The 19000-nt window shown below is 44.7% G+C and overlaps 6 protein-coding genes across 6 annotated transcripts; 1 reads left to right on the forward strand and 5 right to left on the reverse strand.

Annotated features, from left to right (window-relative positions):
- Positions 1-54: 54 nt before the first annotated feature.
- On the reverse strand, positions 55-803 carry GLAREA_08548 (prenyl cysteine carboxyl methyltransferase, putative; the record flags this gene model as incomplete). Its single annotated transcript, XM_008090592.1, has 2 exons — positions 55-249; positions 300-803. The coding sequence occupies 2 exons, from the start codon at positions 801-803 to the stop codon at positions 55-57; spliced, it is 699 nt and encodes a 232-aa protein (XP_008088783.1).
- Positions 804-1511: 708 nt separating this feature from the next.
- On the reverse strand, positions 1512-2295 carry GLAREA_08549 (uncharacterized protein; the record flags this gene model as incomplete). Its single annotated transcript, XM_008090593.1, has 2 exons — positions 1512-2109; positions 2159-2295. 2 exons carry the CDS (start codon positions 2293-2295, stop codon positions 1512-1514), a joined length of 735 nt encoding a protein of 244 aa, XP_008088784.1.
- A 4632-nt stretch (positions 2296-6927) lies between these two features.
- Positions 6928-8730, reverse strand: GLAREA_08550 (uncharacterized protein; the record flags this gene model as incomplete). The annotated part of the gene is made up of 4 exons (XM_008090594.1): positions 6928-7802; positions 7851-8370; positions 8426-8601; positions 8652-8730. The coding sequence occupies 4 exons, from the start codon at positions 8728-8730 to the stop codon at positions 6928-6930; spliced, it is 1650 nt and encodes a 549-aa protein (XP_008088785.1).
- Positions 8731-9973: 1243 nt separating this feature from the next.
- On the forward strand, positions 9974-13377 carry GLAREA_08551 (P-loop containing nucleoside triphosphate hydrolase; the record flags this gene model as incomplete). Its single annotated transcript, XM_008090595.1, has 4 exons — positions 9974-11536; positions 11600-11945; positions 11998-12471; positions 12527-13377. The coding sequence occupies 4 exons, from the start codon at positions 9974-9976 to the stop codon at positions 13375-13377; spliced, it is 3234 nt and encodes a 1077-aa protein (XP_008088786.1).
- A 1529-nt stretch (positions 13378-14906) lies between these two features.
- GLAREA_08552 (uncharacterized protein) lies at positions 14907-15924 on the reverse strand (the record flags this gene model as incomplete). The annotated part of the gene is made up of 2 exons (XM_008090596.1): positions 14907-15608; positions 15664-15924. The coding sequence occupies 2 exons, from the start codon at positions 15922-15924 to the stop codon at positions 14907-14909; spliced, it is 963 nt and encodes a 320-aa protein (XP_008088787.1).
- A 2062-nt stretch (positions 15925-17986) lies between these two features.
- Positions 17987-18881, reverse strand: GLAREA_08553 (uncharacterized protein; the record flags this gene model as incomplete). Its single annotated transcript, XM_008090597.1, has 2 exons — positions 17987-18535; positions 18594-18881. 2 exons carry the CDS (start codon positions 18879-18881, stop codon positions 17987-17989), a joined length of 837 nt encoding a protein of 278 aa, XP_008088788.1.
- Between the last annotated feature and the right edge of the window lie 119 nt (positions 18882-19000).

Consider the following 19000-nt stretch of genomic DNA (forward strand, 5'->3'; position numbering starts at 1 on the left):
GACAGAAGTTATATGAGAGAAATTCATCTCATGAGACTTGATAATATCCAATTCTCAAAACACCCCCGGAATCAACCTCGCAGTCCTCCCATGCCACCTTTCCCACTCGTCACCAAACTCCCCCCTCATCATCTCCTCCTCATCCAAAATCCGCATCCAAATCAACTTTCCCAGTGCAGCCATCATGACCACCGCAACGATCTCACTCAGATACGGCACTCCCACCAGTTTCCTAGGCAGTACACACGCCTAGAAAGCTCTCATTAGCAAGACAAATTCTAAATGGGCGAAATACGTACAGCCACGCCATCAAACCTCATCACAAACAACGCATCCACAATCCTCAACCCAACTAAGCCGATATAACTCGGATGCTGCACCCAGGCGTACACACCGCTCGTGATGAGCTTTTTTGGGACTGCGAGCGTGAATGTGAATTCCTTTCCCAGTCCTCTAAAACTCGCTAACCGAATCCACGATGATGTACAAACAGCAATTATATAAAGCGTGCTTCTGACGGACCACGTGAATAGAGAGGGGTTGAGCAGGTCTGGGTTCAGACAGATATACGGTGCGGTGCCGGGGAAGAGCAGGAGCGTGAGGTGGTATGTCCAGAGAAGAATGAGGAGGATGAGGATATTATGGTTTTGGGCCGTGGAGTGCAGAGCTGCGACGCGATTTAAACGGTCGGTTTTGTGTGGGTTTTGGGGCGGGGGGTTGGGCGGGACGATGCAGAGGTAGGAGAGGTAGGTTGAGTATATGAGGGCGCAAGTTAGGGAGAGGGATGAGGGTGTGAGATTCATTTTGGGTATTTGGAAGGGAGATAAAGCTGAAGTGTGAGGAGTTCGTTGGAGGCATGAGAGTTGATATATACATGCAGAAGTGGACGCCTGACAAGTGTACGGGTTGAAAAGCGGGGCGTTGTTACGAACGAGCGAATCGTAGGTTGTGGTTTCCGAGGTGCTGCAAGAAAAAGTATCGAGGTCTGTTATACAAAATTTGGGATTCTTCCGATGAGGGTGTTCGATTCTCAATTGTGATGCCTAATTACGTCGGAATCTGAAGAGAGTTACTTCGGGGCATGGATAATGATAAGGATCGTGGGGCTGGTGTTGACGACTCGAAACAATCAAGGAATGAAGGTCACAAGAAGCGAGCAATACGAATGAGATGAGATGAGATGAGATATGATTCTTGTTTTGTTCAATTTCTTGTATTGTTTGGCTTTTTGTGATGCATCTATGTCTTTGCATTAGTGCAGTAATCCAACCACTCACTCCTGCCCCACCACTCCAATATCATACTAGTAGTACAAATCAATCTGTTCCCTCCCAACCCAAAGCCTCGATCACTCACTAGCGCCCTTTTATACGCCGACCATCCCATCATTACTAATATTACAATTTCCCTTTCGCCGGATCGCACAATAATCCCAATCATTCTACAATAATCCCGCTAATATCCCATCAAAATATCCATACAAACAAAAGAAATGTGCAAGTCAAGACGAGTTACGCTTCGTCCCCATCTTGAAGTATCCTCACTTCTCGACGCTCGGTGTTGAAAGTTTTGTATTCTTTGAACTGTCTCATCCATTCGAACTCGTCGTCGTGGTCGAATGAGGTGTCGTTTGGGTATTCGATTTTGATTCGACGTAAGCCGACGGCGATACACTCGTGGGATTGCATGGAGGAGGCGAAGAGGTCGAGGGGTGAGGGGCCTTTGGAGAAAATAGAGAGTGTTTTCTCGACCTCGTATGATCGAGTTTTGGTTTGGTGTGAAGTGACTTTGGTGAGTAACGAGGGTGAGTTATTGCAAGGGGTAGCGATCGTGTGTACATCACTTCTTGATGGATTCGAGTGGCTGAGTGTGGGTACAGCTCGTGGTGAAGGAAGAGATGGGAGAGGACGTCTGCTATATAATTCGACATGTTCGGGTGAGGTGGAGTAGTGTGATGAGGTTGATGAGGCTGGAGAGGGGCAGCGAATTGCATCCCAATCTGCATCTGTGGATTCTGAATCGAGGGAAGAAGCGAGTGAACATCTCCTTGATAGTGATGTTGAGGAAGTTACCCCCCATTCGGAGAGACAGTTTTGAATTTGTGACATACTGGTAACCGTTAGTGAGGATAATAAGAAAGGTAATGAAGGTTGCATACGTGACAGGAAGACGGGCTTCGTGGAGCAAGCTGACAATGTCTTCTTCGGTTTTGTGGTCTTGGACGTATAGTTTGGTGACCCAATGTCTGTGAATAGACAAGATATCCTCGACGGTGAGTTCTACATTTCGATCCATCTTGAATACTATCGTGATTTCTTCAAAGTTCTGTTCTGTGTTCCGTTTCGTTTTATGTTTTGCAATGGCACAGCCGATTTGTTTCGTTCGAGTTCTTTCGGAAGTTAAAGGAGTGTGGGGTGAACGATCGATATCGAGTTGGATTTCCCACACGGGAACCTCACGATGATATATGCATTTCCAACAAATCCCCTGTCATTCCCGACCAGGACGCTGGTATGCTTGGGGGCGAGCTGGACGAAATCACATGTATTGCAAGCAGGGGCCGTCCGTTTGAGCAGACAACTGAGAACCCCATGTCGGTGTGCCCGTCAACCCCGGTCCTGGCTGATGCAATACGCCCAGAAATTATAGGACCAGGGACCAAAAACCACGTATTCTTGGGAAATGCAAAGAGACGGAGGGGGTTTGATTGGGTTGGAATTTCAGCTGAGTATCATGCATGACAGTGTGTTTTCGCTTGCTATTAGAAGAAGTTGAAGCAAGCTGTCACTCCAACAACGAAACGATTTGCTCACCAAAATTCAAAGAAATGCATCGTAAAAGGAGAGCGGTTGCTAGAATGATGACATGAAGCTCGGCCGTTTACTCAGCAAATTCCCATCTACAGTGATAATCGATGAATTGGGATGATAAGAAGCGTATCCTGAGACATAGACTTTCAACCGTGAAGATCCCGAGGCACGCGACACAATCAATCCGCAAAAGCGATACAGAATGGGACAAACAACGACTATCATCACTTTACAAGCTGAAAACATCGTCTGTGGCTTCCCGCGCAATGGAAATATCCACGGCATCTTGACACTCCGAGTCTCCGAACACTATTCAGTATCTCGTCACCACCTTTCTTCCATAACTCCCCAAGTTCTTATCACTTCAACATTCCAGATTAATGAAATCGCGAAGATCCAGGGTCAGATATCCAGGATAAAATCAGTCCGCCCCATTAAAACTCGCAACTTCTTCCGAAAAGGCTGAGGATCTCTGCGGAGATCGCATTTCTTGGATATTGTGATACGCCACCCACGAAGAGGGTGATGGACTGTGCTAAAAGGAGCCACAAATTATCTTGGAGGCGTTCACGATATTGATCAGATGCAATGTCAATAGCGGGGCCGATCTGGTATCGAGACTCTTGGTGGTATGTGCGAGAGCTGTTGGATGGCACCGTGCGCCGTCTTGAAGAGCCTTGACCAAGATATCGGGAAAACGCCAGACAGGTTATTTGTATTTTGTGGTTGGTGGTGCGATACACGACGTTTTGTGGGTGTTGTAGGTGGTTGTGGCGGTTGTCGCGGAGAGGAGAGGAGAGTCAGGTGAGATGGGTAGAGATTGTGAAGCATACTATCGTAATTTTCTCCTGTTTGGATCTGTGACTGTAGATCATCCCATGTATGCCGGAGAATTCCCGTCAAGTTATTCCCTTCAAATTACTCCCTTGAAGCAGTTTCAATATCTGTCCGAAGTTCAGTACTCCAATAACACCTAGGGAAGTAAACAGCGATATGTTCATCAACATCAATAACCCGCTTAACCTTCCCCTCAAATTCCACCAGTACAACCTCGCAAGCTTGACAGCTCCAAATTGTCTCTAGTCATGCTCTCCACATCATGTAGTGTAACATCAAGCAGGTACAACACTTTCCAGCCACATCAGCTACTTTGGTAAGGAGTTCCTTTGGTAAAGGTAAATAACAAACTAATAAACTCTTCCCCTGTAGATCTCAATAAACACATGGCTTCCAGGTTCTTGACAGCTCTTGACGCCTCTCGCAATCCAACCAACCGCATACCAATCCTCGGTGCAGTAAGCACTCAACACTGGTAAACGCCGATCCCAAGTTTCAACAAGCGAGCCAAAATGCCACAACTGTGCATTGAAAAGGCAATTTGTCCACCAAGCTTCTTCGACTCCCCTTTTAATATGTTGTGCGACCCCGACTATTTTTAACTCCGCATATGTCGTGGCGCTGCTGAAAGCTCGAAAAGGGGACTGCATTGCCCTATGGTGTTGGCGCTCGCCACGTGGAAACCACATGCCAGCCCCGGTTAAATAGGAGCTGAGGTGAGAAATGGACACGACAACCAGAATCAAATAACAACACTGCTGGATTCAGAAGACAAGGTCCCGAATGGTAACGAAAACGAGTCGTCGGGTCAGAGGTGTCGGGTTGACCGATCCTGGATGTTTGTGGCTGTTTTTTGACCAGAGGTTCGGTATGCGAGGACGAGATCGGACGACGAGATTACTTCGATTGCGAGGAAGAGAGAAAGGTAGGTTTGGTTCCTCGGTCAAATGATCCTTCATCACTGACCTCGGTGATGGTGTTTCGAATCATTATTCGGATGAGCGATTTGGGAGATCGCTGTGAAAGCTCCAGGAGGAAGGACGATTATTCATCTGAGACTCGGCTAGCAAGTGCTATTTCGCGGAAGTAGATGTCTAAGATGTAGCTGTAGATCTGTAAGGCGATGGCATTTCTCTAATTCCAACACGTCAGATCATTTTACGTCAATTCGTAAATCCCCATCGTCAATCCAAATTTCATCTCACTCATCCCATCTCGCCTCACCATATCCCCTGGTATCATCTCGCCTCCTCACCTAAGCCAGAATTTATAACCTACGTCGTAACTGCCTTGCTCTTCCTGGAACCAGCTACTTATCTTTCACGAAAACCATCAATTCCGCCACAATACAACTCTCTCGACCTCTACTAAGTCCCAACGCTACTACGCACTACCACCCCCTCTCACACCAATTTGCCTTCCCTACGTCAAAAACACTGTGCCATAATCATGCAAACGCTTGTCTCTCGCTACCAAAACACGTCAACCTAGTGGCGTAAACTCGGGTTCGGGGATCGGGAAAGCAAGTTTTGTTCATCAGAATCCCCCATTTCCACCGAGTCCAGGAGATTGGCATGTCGATGAAATAGAAGTAAGTGTGTACAGCTTTTCTCCAATCTTCTTATTTAAAAGGCTCCTGATTATGAACAGCTCTTGTGTTATGGCCTCTTTACAGCAACACTCACTGAACCGCCTATTTCCAGGCAGTAGACTTCTCTATAATGATGCCAAGGAGAGGTATCAAGCAATGGGATATTTGAAGGAGTATATTTTGCCATCGGATTTATCAGTATCATTTTCGTTGATTCCCGATTACTTCCAGAGAAGATAGTGAGCCGTTTCTCATTCATGGCGACAGGAATTTACCATCGCCCCAAGATCAACCGAAAAATACAGAAACAGCTGAATCTTATACAGAGGATGCTTTTTTGGTCACCCATTTCCATTGTCACGGACGGGAGTTATTTAAGGGTCCACTCCGCCTGTCTCGCCATATTTTATGTCATTACGCCATCTTGTCTCATAGTCAGGACTGCAAGCCTCGGGTCTTGAGTTATTCTGCTGCCTCTGTATGTCAACTTGCTAATACTCATAGGCCAACACTTAAGCCATAGGCGTTTTGATCACGGAAATACCCTATTATCCGTGTACGAGTCTACAATTTCACTGATCTTCGATAGTAGAGAAAAGACTTTAATTAGTTGTTCTCTCCAGAGTGTGGAACTACCGCCATTGTCCATAGTCACACACCTTCGGACGTATGTCGTATACTTCAGCCATGCGAGATCACACCGATGTGACATCTATAGTCAACAAATACGTTCTTAGTGTAACGAAATGCAACTCATAAAACAAGATTTCTCGATTTCAATTTATCCCGAAGGACTCAATACTCTCACTGTCTAGCCATATCAATCTCCCCAAAATGCCACCTACCTAACCAGACAAATTCTACCTCCTCACCTAAGTACAGCATCCGACGTGCTCATCCAAATCTTAAACTTCAAACCAAAAATCTATCTTCCTGACCAATCCCCACGGAGGCTAGTGCTTCCTCGCCCCTGGCAAGAAACAACTTGGCCCTCTAAGGACCCGCTCAGCACACATCGACGCCTGGACTTCATCTGAAAGATCTTATACACTAGTAAAAGATTTCGAAACCTCCACAACCCACAATAGTACCTCTTTCTCGGAAGGAAAATCTGCCTTCCTCAAAGAATACGTCCGGTAGATCCTCTCCCCCCTCCCCGGTAGCCTTTGCGCCTTCCCTTCCCTCCCAGTCTGTCTCTCCCTACGCGCCTAAAGCCCCGCAAATAAAACGTTTCTCGGATTCTAGAACCCACGATTTTGATACGGAATCCGATGTTAATGATCTCTAGCTATTATCGCTCCGAGATCGACATTAGCAGTCCCGCAGAAATAGCTACGAAAACGTAGGCGTAGACTGTGGATTTTAGTACGACGATGAGTATAGCGGGGACGTTGTGTAATTAGTTTCAAACACACTCGCAGTGCTAAAGGGTCTGACAAGGAGGGTGTGCAACGACCTATTATATTAGACGCAGACGATGTTATTACGAACCGCCAGTTTATTCGTGGAAACGCCAGTAAGGTAATTGGAATTGCCAATCCGGGATTCTTGTCGGTTTGTTTATTAGCACAGCTCGGACAGAAATGGAAAGCAATTAATGGACTTCCTATTTTACTTTTAGCATGCATCTATCACGATGTTTGGTAATTGCACAGTGTTGCAGGTTTACTCTAAGTCTATCACTCAGACTCACCCTATACTGTCTAATTCCCAGTCCATGTCATGAAATCCATTTCCCTTCCCTAGTCTTACCGGTACTTCCAAAATCTCATCCTCCCAAAGCTTACTAACTCCTGGGAGACCATAGCCCATTGGTTCCAGTAATAGTAGCTTAAATTGACATCTGGGTGCAGGTTCTTTCTTGCTTACTCTTGTGAGACCGACGAGATCTTTCATTATTATATCTGCCATTTCCTGCCTATCATCGTTCCCATACGTCGACAGCGCATCAATAATGCAGAACACCACCGTCTCTTTTGGTAAAAGAGATAACAGCATTTTGAATCTATGCAAAACTGCCAGTCCATCATAACCTTCAGACTCTTCCATATTGCTCAGAGGTGTAAGGTCAACATGCTTACACTGTTTCATCAGCTGAACGAACAAATTACTGACAAGACCTAGCGGGTTGTTGTTTTCACTTTCGGTTTCATCTTCGTGCTCTCCGCAGAAGAAGCTCAAGCCGATGAGTTTCATTCCAGACGTCCAGGTTCGTTGGTTTGACATTCTCAAACGCTCAAGAGACTCTACTAGCTTTGCTGCCACAAAAGTAAGGGGCGATCTGTTGTTTCTTGGAGCTCTGGACTTCCCGTTAACTAACAGGGGCATGGATAATGGTGAGGAGAGCCAGCCCATGAATACGTCAGATTTCATGACCCACACCGCCCGGTCTTGGTCGGCCCCTTTGAGCGTGACTGAAAGACCAAGTAGATCTGGCAAATACGTGTCTAGCTGCATAGTGTTGTAATGTAGCAATAGTGTAAGAGTCCGCCGAATATCCTTTTGAGATGGGACAACGTTTTGCAAAGGCTGCCTAAGGTTGTCATTCTTGTGTTTCATAGGCACTATTGGGGTCAGATCCAGAAGAAATCCCTTTGGACGTTGTGACTTACAATATTTGACCGCTTCTTGAAGTTCTGGGCTCGAGGCAAAACATTTAACTAAGTGTAGTATTTGCCGCACATTCTCAGCTGATTCAAAATTTTGAGCGAGGTCCGCCTTTTGCAACTGCTCAACAACCCTAATCCCCCGGTAGTTTTCTTTGGCAATCTGAGATATCTCATCCACATCCTCAGCCGTTTTCCTCTCTATTTCTTGAGAAATGAGCACCGCTTCCTCTTTGACTGTTTGATATAGAAGGTTCATTGCTGAGATTCTCCTTATCAACTCTTTCTCGTACTCTCCCTGCGATAATAGAACTCCAAAGACCTTTTTGTACGTCTTTTTCTTCATGAAATCAAGTATATGAGACAAGACTTGCAGAATGGAAACGTAGAGTGACATGCAAAGGTCTTTTAGTGATTTGGAATTCCGATAAACAGCCAGTATTCGTTGGAAGTACTTGACAATCTCGGGCACATCTTCCATAGTCTTTCTGACACTCTCCTGAAGTTCAGCCATGCGAGCAGCAGCCTAAAGATAATAAGAATGCAAAATGCTAGCAGGTAGTAGGTCGCAGATTGCTCACCGAAAGAATCAATTTTATACCTCCGCAAACGATCGACAAGTAATGGGATTCTTGAGGGGCCAAAGCCAGATATCCCTTTGCCAATTCATTTTTCCCACCAAGTTTCCGAAAAGCTTTTCGAATAGGTCCCATGAAGGTTTTCGAGGTCTTGGCATCGTAATTACTTAGGGCGCTATCTAACAAGTCTTGTATGTCTGACAGGTTATGAACGAATCCAGCATCAAACTGTTTTTGGCAATTCCCGTCCATTGTTTCTTCAAAATTCTGAAGAGCGTCCACGAAGTTTCTTTGCTCAAGCTCGACATTTTTGAAATAATATTGTCTAAGGATGCATGCTTATTAGTAAGCTGAAAATTGCTCAGGATTTACAAGAAATACCATACAAATCTACCTCATTGTCTAGTTTCCGTGCTTTCCATGAGTAATCCTCCGAATCACACTGTATAGGATACAGATTCGTGTTAAAAGATGGATGGAAGGTGTCGAGCTTGTTCTCAGGACTCTGTACGAACGTGTCAATTAAAACTACTCCCTCTCGCACTATCTTTCCATTCATTTTTAGGCTTTCACTTATTGAGGTACCAATTCCAGAGAGCCGCAAGTTATCAGTGACGCTCTTCGGCAGCTCGGTCGTATTGGTTGCCATATCTCTTACTTGTTGTGGCGTGCACAAGATGTTGGTACGATAGTTTCGTTTTCAAGTCTTACAGCAAAGATAGACGTCCGATTCTGTATATCCAGATATGTAGAAATGGGATCATAGAAAGGTGGGCGAGGCTCCAATAGCCAAAATCCACACCCGTTCAAAAATCTTGCATTTCAAGAGCCTCATTAAGGTACAGTCAGAACCATGCTCCTCACTTCCGCCGGGCGTAAACATCTTGGCAGCTGTAAGCTTGATAAAATAAGACAATATTAGCGACTCTGACAAACAAAAGAAAGGGAAGTATTGGTAAACCCATTCGAAATCCAGCCACTGACCATCTACGGCAGGTCGATTGTCCATCTAAGTCGTATCGAGCTGATAATTTAGCCCCCAAAATCCAATTGGCGTGTCGGGAGAAGTTCCTGAGCGTCTTATTGGGATGTTCTTATCTACGCAGCCTCGTTTGAGAAGGATTCTTCTTGCATGCTGCTGTGTAACTATATTGTGTATGCGGTTTAAAATTTAACTGGCTTATGACCTGGTTGTACCAAAGATAATAAGATTCGATGTGGTTCATCTTGGCTTCATCCAGCAATTGAGGCTCCCATGTCAGTTGTCAATAAGTTGGAGCTGAACAACCATCTCAGCAGAGCATCCCTTGCCTCAGGCAATGTAGCCTGAACTTGGGGAGAAGAATATCAGACCCTACTACTCATCATTTGTGAGCTTCACGCTAAAGTCAAAAGTCGATCTAGCGTTGAGGCTCTTCCTAGAGTCCGAGTTTATAGGTAGGATCGCCTGGCAAAATCTGTGACGATTCAAATATCTTTTCCAACCTGTGTCAAAGAATCCACCGCAAAGATTCGTTATTGTGACTTTGGCTTTACATAGGACAAGAAAATATGGCCGACACGCAGGATATATCACGTTCCCAGGAAGTTACATCACTTGATATCATACAGCAAAAAGATGATGTGACCACCTGTACTCGAGAGATTGCTCTGTCAACGGAAACCACTGGCCAAGGAGATCACATAAATTCTATTCCGACTACGGAGGCAAAGGACCTTCCGGTAACTGACTCCCAACTTACACAAATTCGTGAAAAGCTAGCGGAGCTTGAGGCTGTTATCACTACACTCAAGGCAGCAAGCGTTAGCACCGTTAAGAGTCCGGAACATGATCCGGAGGCGGAAGAAGCTGCCGAGCTTGCCAAACGATGGGAGAAAGAAGCAGAAGAAGTGAGAAGATTGGAAGAGGAAAACATCGCATCAGCGATAAGGATCAAAGATTTCGATACCCCCAAAGGCGTCAGCCATGTTGCGTCCGAGCAATGGCTACTGAAGGACTTCAGGACGACATGGACGTCATCAGATACCAAGTCAGTTCTCATCATCTCAATGAAAAAGTTTCGTGGAGCAACCACCCACGTTGAATCTACTACCTTACATGACCAACGACCACACGATGATATCACTGGGGTCATTGTCCAAGCTGTCCAAGCTCAGAACCTGTCTGAGCCTGATATACTTTATCAGGAGAAAATGAGTGGCGCCGAACCACCAGCTCGACAAGCCGATCGTTTGGCTTTCGGAAATGCCGAAGTTCTCCTCGAGATAGGCAAAAAATGTGGACTGAACATTCCCATAGGAAGCAAGGTGCTCTTACGTCCCTTCAAACCATTGGTTTACTATGAGGAGTACTTCAGAGAGCTCTTGCGAACCCAAGAAAGCCTGCATGACACGCTCACGTTAAGGTTCGAAGAAAACCTTGCGAGCGTGCCGGAGCATAAGCCAGACAATACAGGAGAAAATCCCAGCGGGCAAGTGGTAACAATGACAGATGAGATAAGGGATGGGACTCCGAACCTTGAGAAAGAGACAGAACGAGATGAGGTACTTTGGAAACTGAAAAGAGACGTCGTCGCTGCTCGGAAGCTTCGCAATGGCCTGCGCTGTCTAATCTACTTCATGGATGTATACATGCAGGATATACTTGAGATGCATGGTAAAATCCAAAGAGGTGAAGTTAAAGAGATAGCGTTTGACTATCTTTGGATGCTCTTCAAGCGTGGCGAAGAGATTGTCACCACCAAATCCCAGATCCAGGCCTATCACGTTCTTCAAGTCACAGGTGGGCGATCGATTGTACCGGCACTATCCGATGACACAGAAAAGAAACGAGCTCGAATCAGTCAGACTCGAACGTCGGCCCTAGTCATTGATTGTTTCTATCTCGATTTTGATGGCAAGAAGTTTGGACCCGTGATGAAGACTTTCACAATCGAGCCATTTGAAGGATCCATGCCGTTGTCAGCGCTTGAGTGCATCCCACTTCCAAAAGATGGAATTAAACGAGAGTCGCTCATTGACAGAGGCAAGAAATTTGTCAAAGCTACAAAGACCGCACACATGAACTATCGAGGATTGACAGTCAAGCAGAATGTTACAAGCAAAGTGGAAGAGGTATGATGATAGTCCCAATAACAGAAATATCTTTTGAAGAACGCTAACTGGATGTCAATCCAGGTTGATGGCGGTATCATGATCGATTTCGAGCTTGCTTATCGAAACAGCGATGAGCTTGAAACCCCTATATTCATTAACGAGAATGATATCAACAGACTTCCAGATGATTCTCTAAGTTACCAAGAGTTGACTGAGCCATGCTCGCTCGGCGGCACATGCTGTTCTGTGAATTACAATATAGATGATTCTGTATTATCCACAGAGCCGGACACCGATGTTACAAATGACATAGCAGCTTTGACTCCAACTGTCTCAATTTGCATATCCAAAGGCGAAATCGACGTTGAAAGGCTGGTTCTACTTCCATACCGAGTGTTGGGCTATGCTTTACTAGCTCGGAAGTGGTGTAAGTACTAAACTTTTACAAGCAAGATAAACTGTTTACTGATAGAGGATAGTCGCGTTTGATCTGGATCTTGTGGAGCCAATCAAAAAGCTCAGACCCAATGAACCCGACGGATTCGCAGACCTCGTTCTCCCGGACGGCCACAAAGATGTTGTTAGGGCCTTAGTCTACATGCACACAAAAGGTGTCCAGCAACAGGGTGGATCTGCAACTCAAGAACGAGTACCGGGGAGGGAGATAGATCTTGTTCGAGGAAAAGGCAAAGGACTTATTATCCTGCTTCACGGAGCCCCTGGCGTAGGAAAAACCTCGACAGCCGAGTGCGTGGCCATTAACACCCAGAGACCCCTGTTCCCAATTACTTGTGGTGACATTGGAGGTGTGACGGCAGGAGAAGTTGAAAAGAAACTGGAAAGCTTCTTCGACTTAGCTCGAAAATGGAACTGCGTATTGCTTCTTGACGAAGCAGACGTATTTCTGTGCGAGCGGACTAAGGGAGACATACAACAGAATGCATTGGTATCAGGTTCGTTCAGTGAAAGTCCAAATGAAGTAATGTAAAGCTAACATATGGTCTCAAGTATTTCTTCGTGTTCTTGAGTATTACTCTGGTATTTTAATACTCACGACAAATCGTGTTGCGGAGTTCGATGAGGCCATTAAGTCACGAATTCACTTAAGCTTGTACTACCCACCTCTGGCACAAGAAGAAACTCGAGAGGTTTGGAAAATGAACATTCGCAGGCTGGAAAGAGAAAATACCAGACCGCCACCAAACCGACCCATTGACTTCGACAAGAAGAAGATTATGGCGTATTCTAAGTCCCATTGGAATGACAACCATAGGTGGAACGGGCGGCAGATCAAAAATGCTTTCCAGACTGCCATTGCACTTGCCGAGTGGGAGCATCTCAAGTACGAAAGCGTAGAAGAAGCAAATAGTCCTCCGCTTCTACTAGATGAGCATTTCAGACAAGTCGCACTTGCCAGCGCCCATTTCGAGCGTTACCTGCTCCAGACTCGTAGAAATAAGACCGACAAAATGCTGATGAAACAAAGCGAAGTTAGGGACGATGACTATGATCCACGCAAGAATATCATACAGGACAACGGCAGCGGAGTGAAATTTAAACTAGCGGTCTCCAACAACCCAATGCAGCGGAGTGATCAGATTGGTTCTGATGATGAGTCTAATGAGTCTAATGAGGAAAAATTGGCGCAGCGCGTCAAAGCAAGACAAATGGTGCAGGCAAAACTGACTAGAGAGAGTGCTAAGAGAGCTGACTCTGAAAGAAAACAGCGAGAGGAGAGAGCACTTAAGAAAGATGTCATAAAACGTGAACGAACAATGAAACAAGAGGAAGACGCTAGATTGCATGACGCTACTGAAGCTATCCGCACTACAGGGTTCTCAGACTCCGAATCCGATTAATCCAAGGGATTTGCTAATAATTCCTGATAGCTTTCCTGGCACATCACTTAGAATAAAATTCAAAATATAATATTGTGATTCTGTTGTCCGTTTCCAGCTGTGAGGTGAGCAGGGTCCCCATTGGGTAACACTATTCTCAACGCTCCGTTACCGCACCTTGAAACTCACAAAATGCAAACCATGCATGTCCAAATCGTAATCGACCCCAAAACTCCTCATGCATCAATTTTCCCACTCATCTATGACCCTCTCCCCAACCTCCATCTCAGCCCCCCGATTGAAATAAATCAAAAAGGTTTGCCACCCAATCGGAATCACGTCCAAGAAAAGAATCGTGTATTATGTATCTATAAACGTTAAAGTAAAAGCGGCAATCGTAGGCCGGCCATATTTACAACAATTTAATATGCTAGTTGGAAATGTTCTTTTGACAATTTTACATTCCGAGACTTCTAGAAGTGTATTTCCGGATAAGAGGATTTACATGCGGAAGAAACAGGTGTTGAAATGGGTGGTAAAGTAGACTTAGCTTACGAGGACTTTAGTAAGGAGGTAGAGGCTGCGAGAGGGGTAGTTGAAGTTAGAGTTTAGGAAGATAAACCTTTGATTCTGTATCAACTTTTACGCCTCAACCATTCTTGGGTGAAAATCTACCTTCTATAACGTGTTATCAAAACCCCAGCCCTAATCACGGATGCCCGTAAAGGTTCTCAATGGATTATAAGTATCTCAATTTATCTTTGGCGCCGAGAGATCGCCAAGGAAGTGTATTACTAGCGAACTGAAAAATTGGGTTGTATGTGGTCTTTCCTTTGACTACGTCCGAAAGGTTGGAAACCACGACTTAGAAGGCCTAGACATTGCCATGGTGAGAGTGCTGGGACAGTATTTGGGACTGGAGTTAAAGTTGCGTCTTCGGGTTTGCTGCTGAAGAGACTTTTTGGAAGGTGGAGTTTGAAGGCTGCCGGTTTGTGGATGATAGGTTCAAGAGAGGGCGAAGGAAGAAGACCATGCTGGAGGTTCATAGGGAGGAGGAATATGAGCATAAAAATAACATACTTATCTGTTTCCCTCTAAAATTTATCTCAGGAGATTTTTCTGAAATGGTTACAACCCTTCACGACTGAGGGCCTAGAAAGGGCTACTAACAACCAATTTGCAGTTTATATTTATTCTCCATGCCGATCTACTACCAGAAGTGAAATACAAGACGATGTTAAATCATGTATGTTTTTCAAAAGTAGCGATCATTAATCCCTCTCTGTTTTGTATTTACTTGGAGTTTCACCTGCCATAATATTGGTATTTGTATTTAGTGAATGTCTTAAATGGTTGCATTAACACATGCTCTACAAGTTTGGTGCTAAATTTGTCCAAATTACTGCATATTCTACAGCTGTCTATCTTTCGTACTCGATTCCTCTCCGACGTTCATGGTATTATGGTACTATCCCGATTAACTTCAGATGACCAGTAGCGCTTCGAACTACCATTTTGTTTCTGTGAGATCCCACGGCAGATCTTCGTCGCTAATCTCTGCGCAGAGGAATGTTGAATGGTAAACACTGTTTTCGCAGGCCAGCCCCTCCTCTGCTAATATCAAGCGTCAAGTTTGACCTCATCATATTATGCAAATGTACGTTTGCCTCTCCAGGAAAAGGCACAGTGGTTACCAATTCGCGGTAGAAGCATGGCATGTTGATATTCCAAATAACACCTGGCCTGGTGCTAGCTTGCTGGCTGTATCGTGCACACCGCGCTATGTCTTTGTCACGCTCGACTGATCGTTCGTCATCTTTACTATTAAGTTCTAGTAGACTCTGAAAGAACTTTCCGCTCTTTGCCAGAATTCCATCGTATGCTTTCTGGCAGATACCTTTCAGAATAGGATCATCTAGATTGAGAAATTGAGGTGCATTCCATGGTCCCGTTGAGTGGATAACACATTCTTTGAACAAGACTTTATTCCTCAGCTTTGTCGAAATCTTCAACAGAGCAATACAGTTCGCCGGAATGATGGAAATGAAATTCAAACCGTCCAAGAGGGCGTAGGAGACACCTTTTGCTAAAATTGGTAGAGCTCGATAGTAGTCGGCTAGGTCGGTTGCTATTTGCAGATTTCGTACAGATCTGAAACGGATTCTTGTTCGATACATGGCATCTAATAAGGTATAGAATGCTTCAATTTGTTCATCAATGTCATGAATATAAGTTCGCTCGCCCTCGCGCTTCTGGGAAATTAGCACAAACTTTCTTTTTGAACTTTATCAATTAAAGGATACGTACAAGGGATTTCTCCCATACCAAGCACCAGCTTCCATCTTCATCCACATGCGTAATCCATTTGTATCTGATGCCTTCCTGAGGGAAAGCGCTCTGATCTTTCTCCGATGAGTCGAGAAAGGCGCGGAAAAATTCGGAATGCTCTTTTAAGATTTGAGAATGGACTTCGAAAGTTTGTGTAAAGACGCGAAGATGTGTGTCTGGCTTTTCCAGTCCAGAAAGGAGGTCAAATTTCTCGATTTTGCGTATTGGAATAGCGGTCATGGTTATGGATTGCTGAGAGTGTTGAGCAAGGAGATCTTGCTGGGAGTTTTTCTGGATTGCGTAGGCTTGAAGCTATGGATTGGAATCATGACAGACTTTACATAAAGTATTTCGCTCAAAGAAAGTGCAAATTCACTACTTCACCGAAAAAGTCTTTGCTGTCCGTAAAACAGAACATCCCCGCTGTGTTCCTCGTGATTATAGTCTGTCGTGAACACATCATCGTTTTCGACAACATGAACTAAGGATATGAGTTTAAGGTATCAGGTGAGTGAATCGTATGTCAAAGCTTGATGATACGATGATGCGAAATGATATTGTCTAGTGACGAAGCTGTCGGGCATCTGATGTTGACCTTGTGTAGCCATTAGCTCCACAAGGTGAGACTAGAAGATTAACAACACGAAGTTTACATCACACCTCTCAAAATATTGTATCAATTTTCATCCTTCGCTAACCAAAAAAATTAACTAGCGAGCGGTATCTTCCGGTCAAAGCTTGTCTTAGAATACTCCTCTCATCTTCTTGAAATATATTGTCAGCCCTAAGGGCTCGGCATGCCCAAGTGCTAGTAACGAAGTCACAGCTTCCGTCAAATATATACCTGTTTTTCAAGTCCTCTACCATTCCTACAAGTCTTCTCAGACTATCTGCTTCCAATTACGCTACTAGTCAGTCTACTTAATATCCCACGGAAGGTCTTCATCATCTATCTCCGCACAGAGAAAGGTGTCTTAATACATACCAGGTTGGCCGGGGCGATCATTACTCTAGAAGTATCTTGGACGACTTAATGAACTTCCTATACCTTCTTTAGAATAATTAACGCGAGCGTTTTGTGCAGCAACCCATAGTAGCCTTGCAATGGCATTGAGTCCAAAAGATCCTTTTAAAGACAAGGTCTCCTACAAAAGTTCTCCAAAGAATTGGCCGACTTTCTTCTAGATACCGTTGTATGCGAGTAAGCAGAGACTCTTAAGGACGGGATCCTCAAAAGAATCGAACTTTAGCTAAATCCAAGACCCAGTACAGTGAACCAATGCCTCTGTAAACAAGGGCCGGCTTCTCGATCTGATTGAGAGTTTCAGCCACCTTTCACAATCCGTAGCTATAGAAATTTTTAAGTTGTCACTGTTCGAGACAATCGTTTCCAGAACGGCGGATAGCGCTGGAAGTGCATGAAAATAGCGTGCTACCATCATCGTTCTTTCCAGATCAGCTATCGAAAGGATTACTAGCTTCTCATAATACCCTGGATACATTGTCTCAAAGAAGACAATTAGAGACTGGTGTAGCTGTTGATCGGTCCCATGAATGAATTTATTGTTGTCACCACCGTGAGCGACCGTGAACTTTGGCTTTGATGAATTAAGAACGCTGACCACAACAAATGTGTTCTTGGAGACTTACCATCGAGCTTTTGGGCTGCAAATACCAAATACCCTCCTCCTTGTCAACGATTGCAACCAATACGAATGTTGGCTTCTCTACCCCATATAGATTTTGATCTTCGTTTTTCATCATAGTTAAACGGTCCTTGAATACCCTAGATCTGCTCATGAGAATCTCAGAATGAACATGGAGCGGTCTCCCTAGAACGTTGTGACATTCATCTTCTTCATTGTAACTCCGCCCAAGGACGTGAATTTGTGTGTCTGCTCCCTTTCTATGATATCTGAACTCTTTGGGTTCCATGGTAGACGGCATTGGGAGCTTAGTATATTGATACAAGTTGATCAGCTTAAATCAGGATCTTGTCGGAGATAGACATAGTAGGAGACCTGGGAGCGACTGTTTATATATAAGGTGGAATCCACTGGAATCGATAGCCAAGCTCGTGCAACCTTTTTGGTCGGTGGTTGTCTTAGAAGTTTTCCATGTTAGTGATTTTACACGAAACACCACCTGTACATGCATACTTTCGTCCAACTCAGTCATTTGCGGCACGTAATTATGTTGCATGGGTCAAACGCGGGACCAAATCCATCTTTTGGTGTGTGGAGAGCTTTGCGAATGGGTTTATTTCTGATCCTCATTGACAGAACTTGATCGGTACCACCGATTACAATTTTTGCCCCCGGAATAGCTCCACATTTGGCTCCCTTATATGAGCTGAGTCAATCCAGCAGTGGGCTGAGTAATACCCCCTTTTGAAAGTCCGCTTGAAAACAGGAATCAAAACGATAAAACAAACTTTTACACCCAATGTACCTTCCCTCATTTGACTCAAAAGGAAACAAAACCATAAAGTCATTGTTGGTTGGGACTTCAACAAGACCGGAAAGAAAGTGACAACAAAACGTTCCCGACCTATGCAAGTCAAACCACCCCTGATCACACTGACTCTCAATTTGACAGCTATCGGCAGAAGTATCAAGCAATTCGAAGGTATGGTCGCAGCAAAATCTCGACTACTGAACAAAGAGTGCGTAACTGCATAGGACAAGACTGGAAGCGCTCGGTAAAAATCAGTCAATTCTGTGACTAGACCCAGTTGAGTGGTGGAGCTCAATTTGATAGGTCTCCTATAAATCGCTTGCAAAAGGGTTTCAAAAGCTCGAATTTGTTCCCTCTCGTCACCAGAATATTGGTAGCTGCTGTCATTTTTGACCTAGTACAGGATTAGCATGAATTTTCCGATCTGCTCCAATCTTTTCTTGGAGACCTACTAAAGATTTTTCCCACACCAACAACCACCCATCACACTTTTTTGCATCGGTTCCTGTGTCTTGTTGATCAAGCTGCGTAACCCATTTGTATCTGATTCCGCCGCCTTGAGGAAAATCGTCTTCGCTTTTGTCGGGTGAGTCGAGGAATTTTCTGAAGTATTCGGAATTCATTTTCAGAACCACGGAGTGGACGAGGAAAGTTTGGCCGAAGACCTCGAGATGTGTGTCTTGTGGCTCGCCACCTGGCAAGGAGAACTTGATCGGTGGCAGAAGAGCAGGAGACGCCATGTTGAGTGTTGTGCCGTGTGGTTGGGGTTGAATTGTTGATTGTTGTGATTCAAAAGAGAGGAGAACGCGAAACAGATCGGAAAGAAGTCGACAGATGAAGTCAGGGTTCCAATTTTTTT

This window comes from Glarea lozoyensis (genome assembly GCF_000409485.1).
Source record: "Glarea lozoyensis ATCC 20868 chromosome Unknown GLAREA9, whole genome shotgun sequence".
In the NCBI taxonomy this organism is placed as follows: domain Eukaryota; kingdom Fungi; phylum Ascomycota; class Leotiomycetes; order Helotiales; family Helotiaceae; genus Glarea; species Glarea lozoyensis.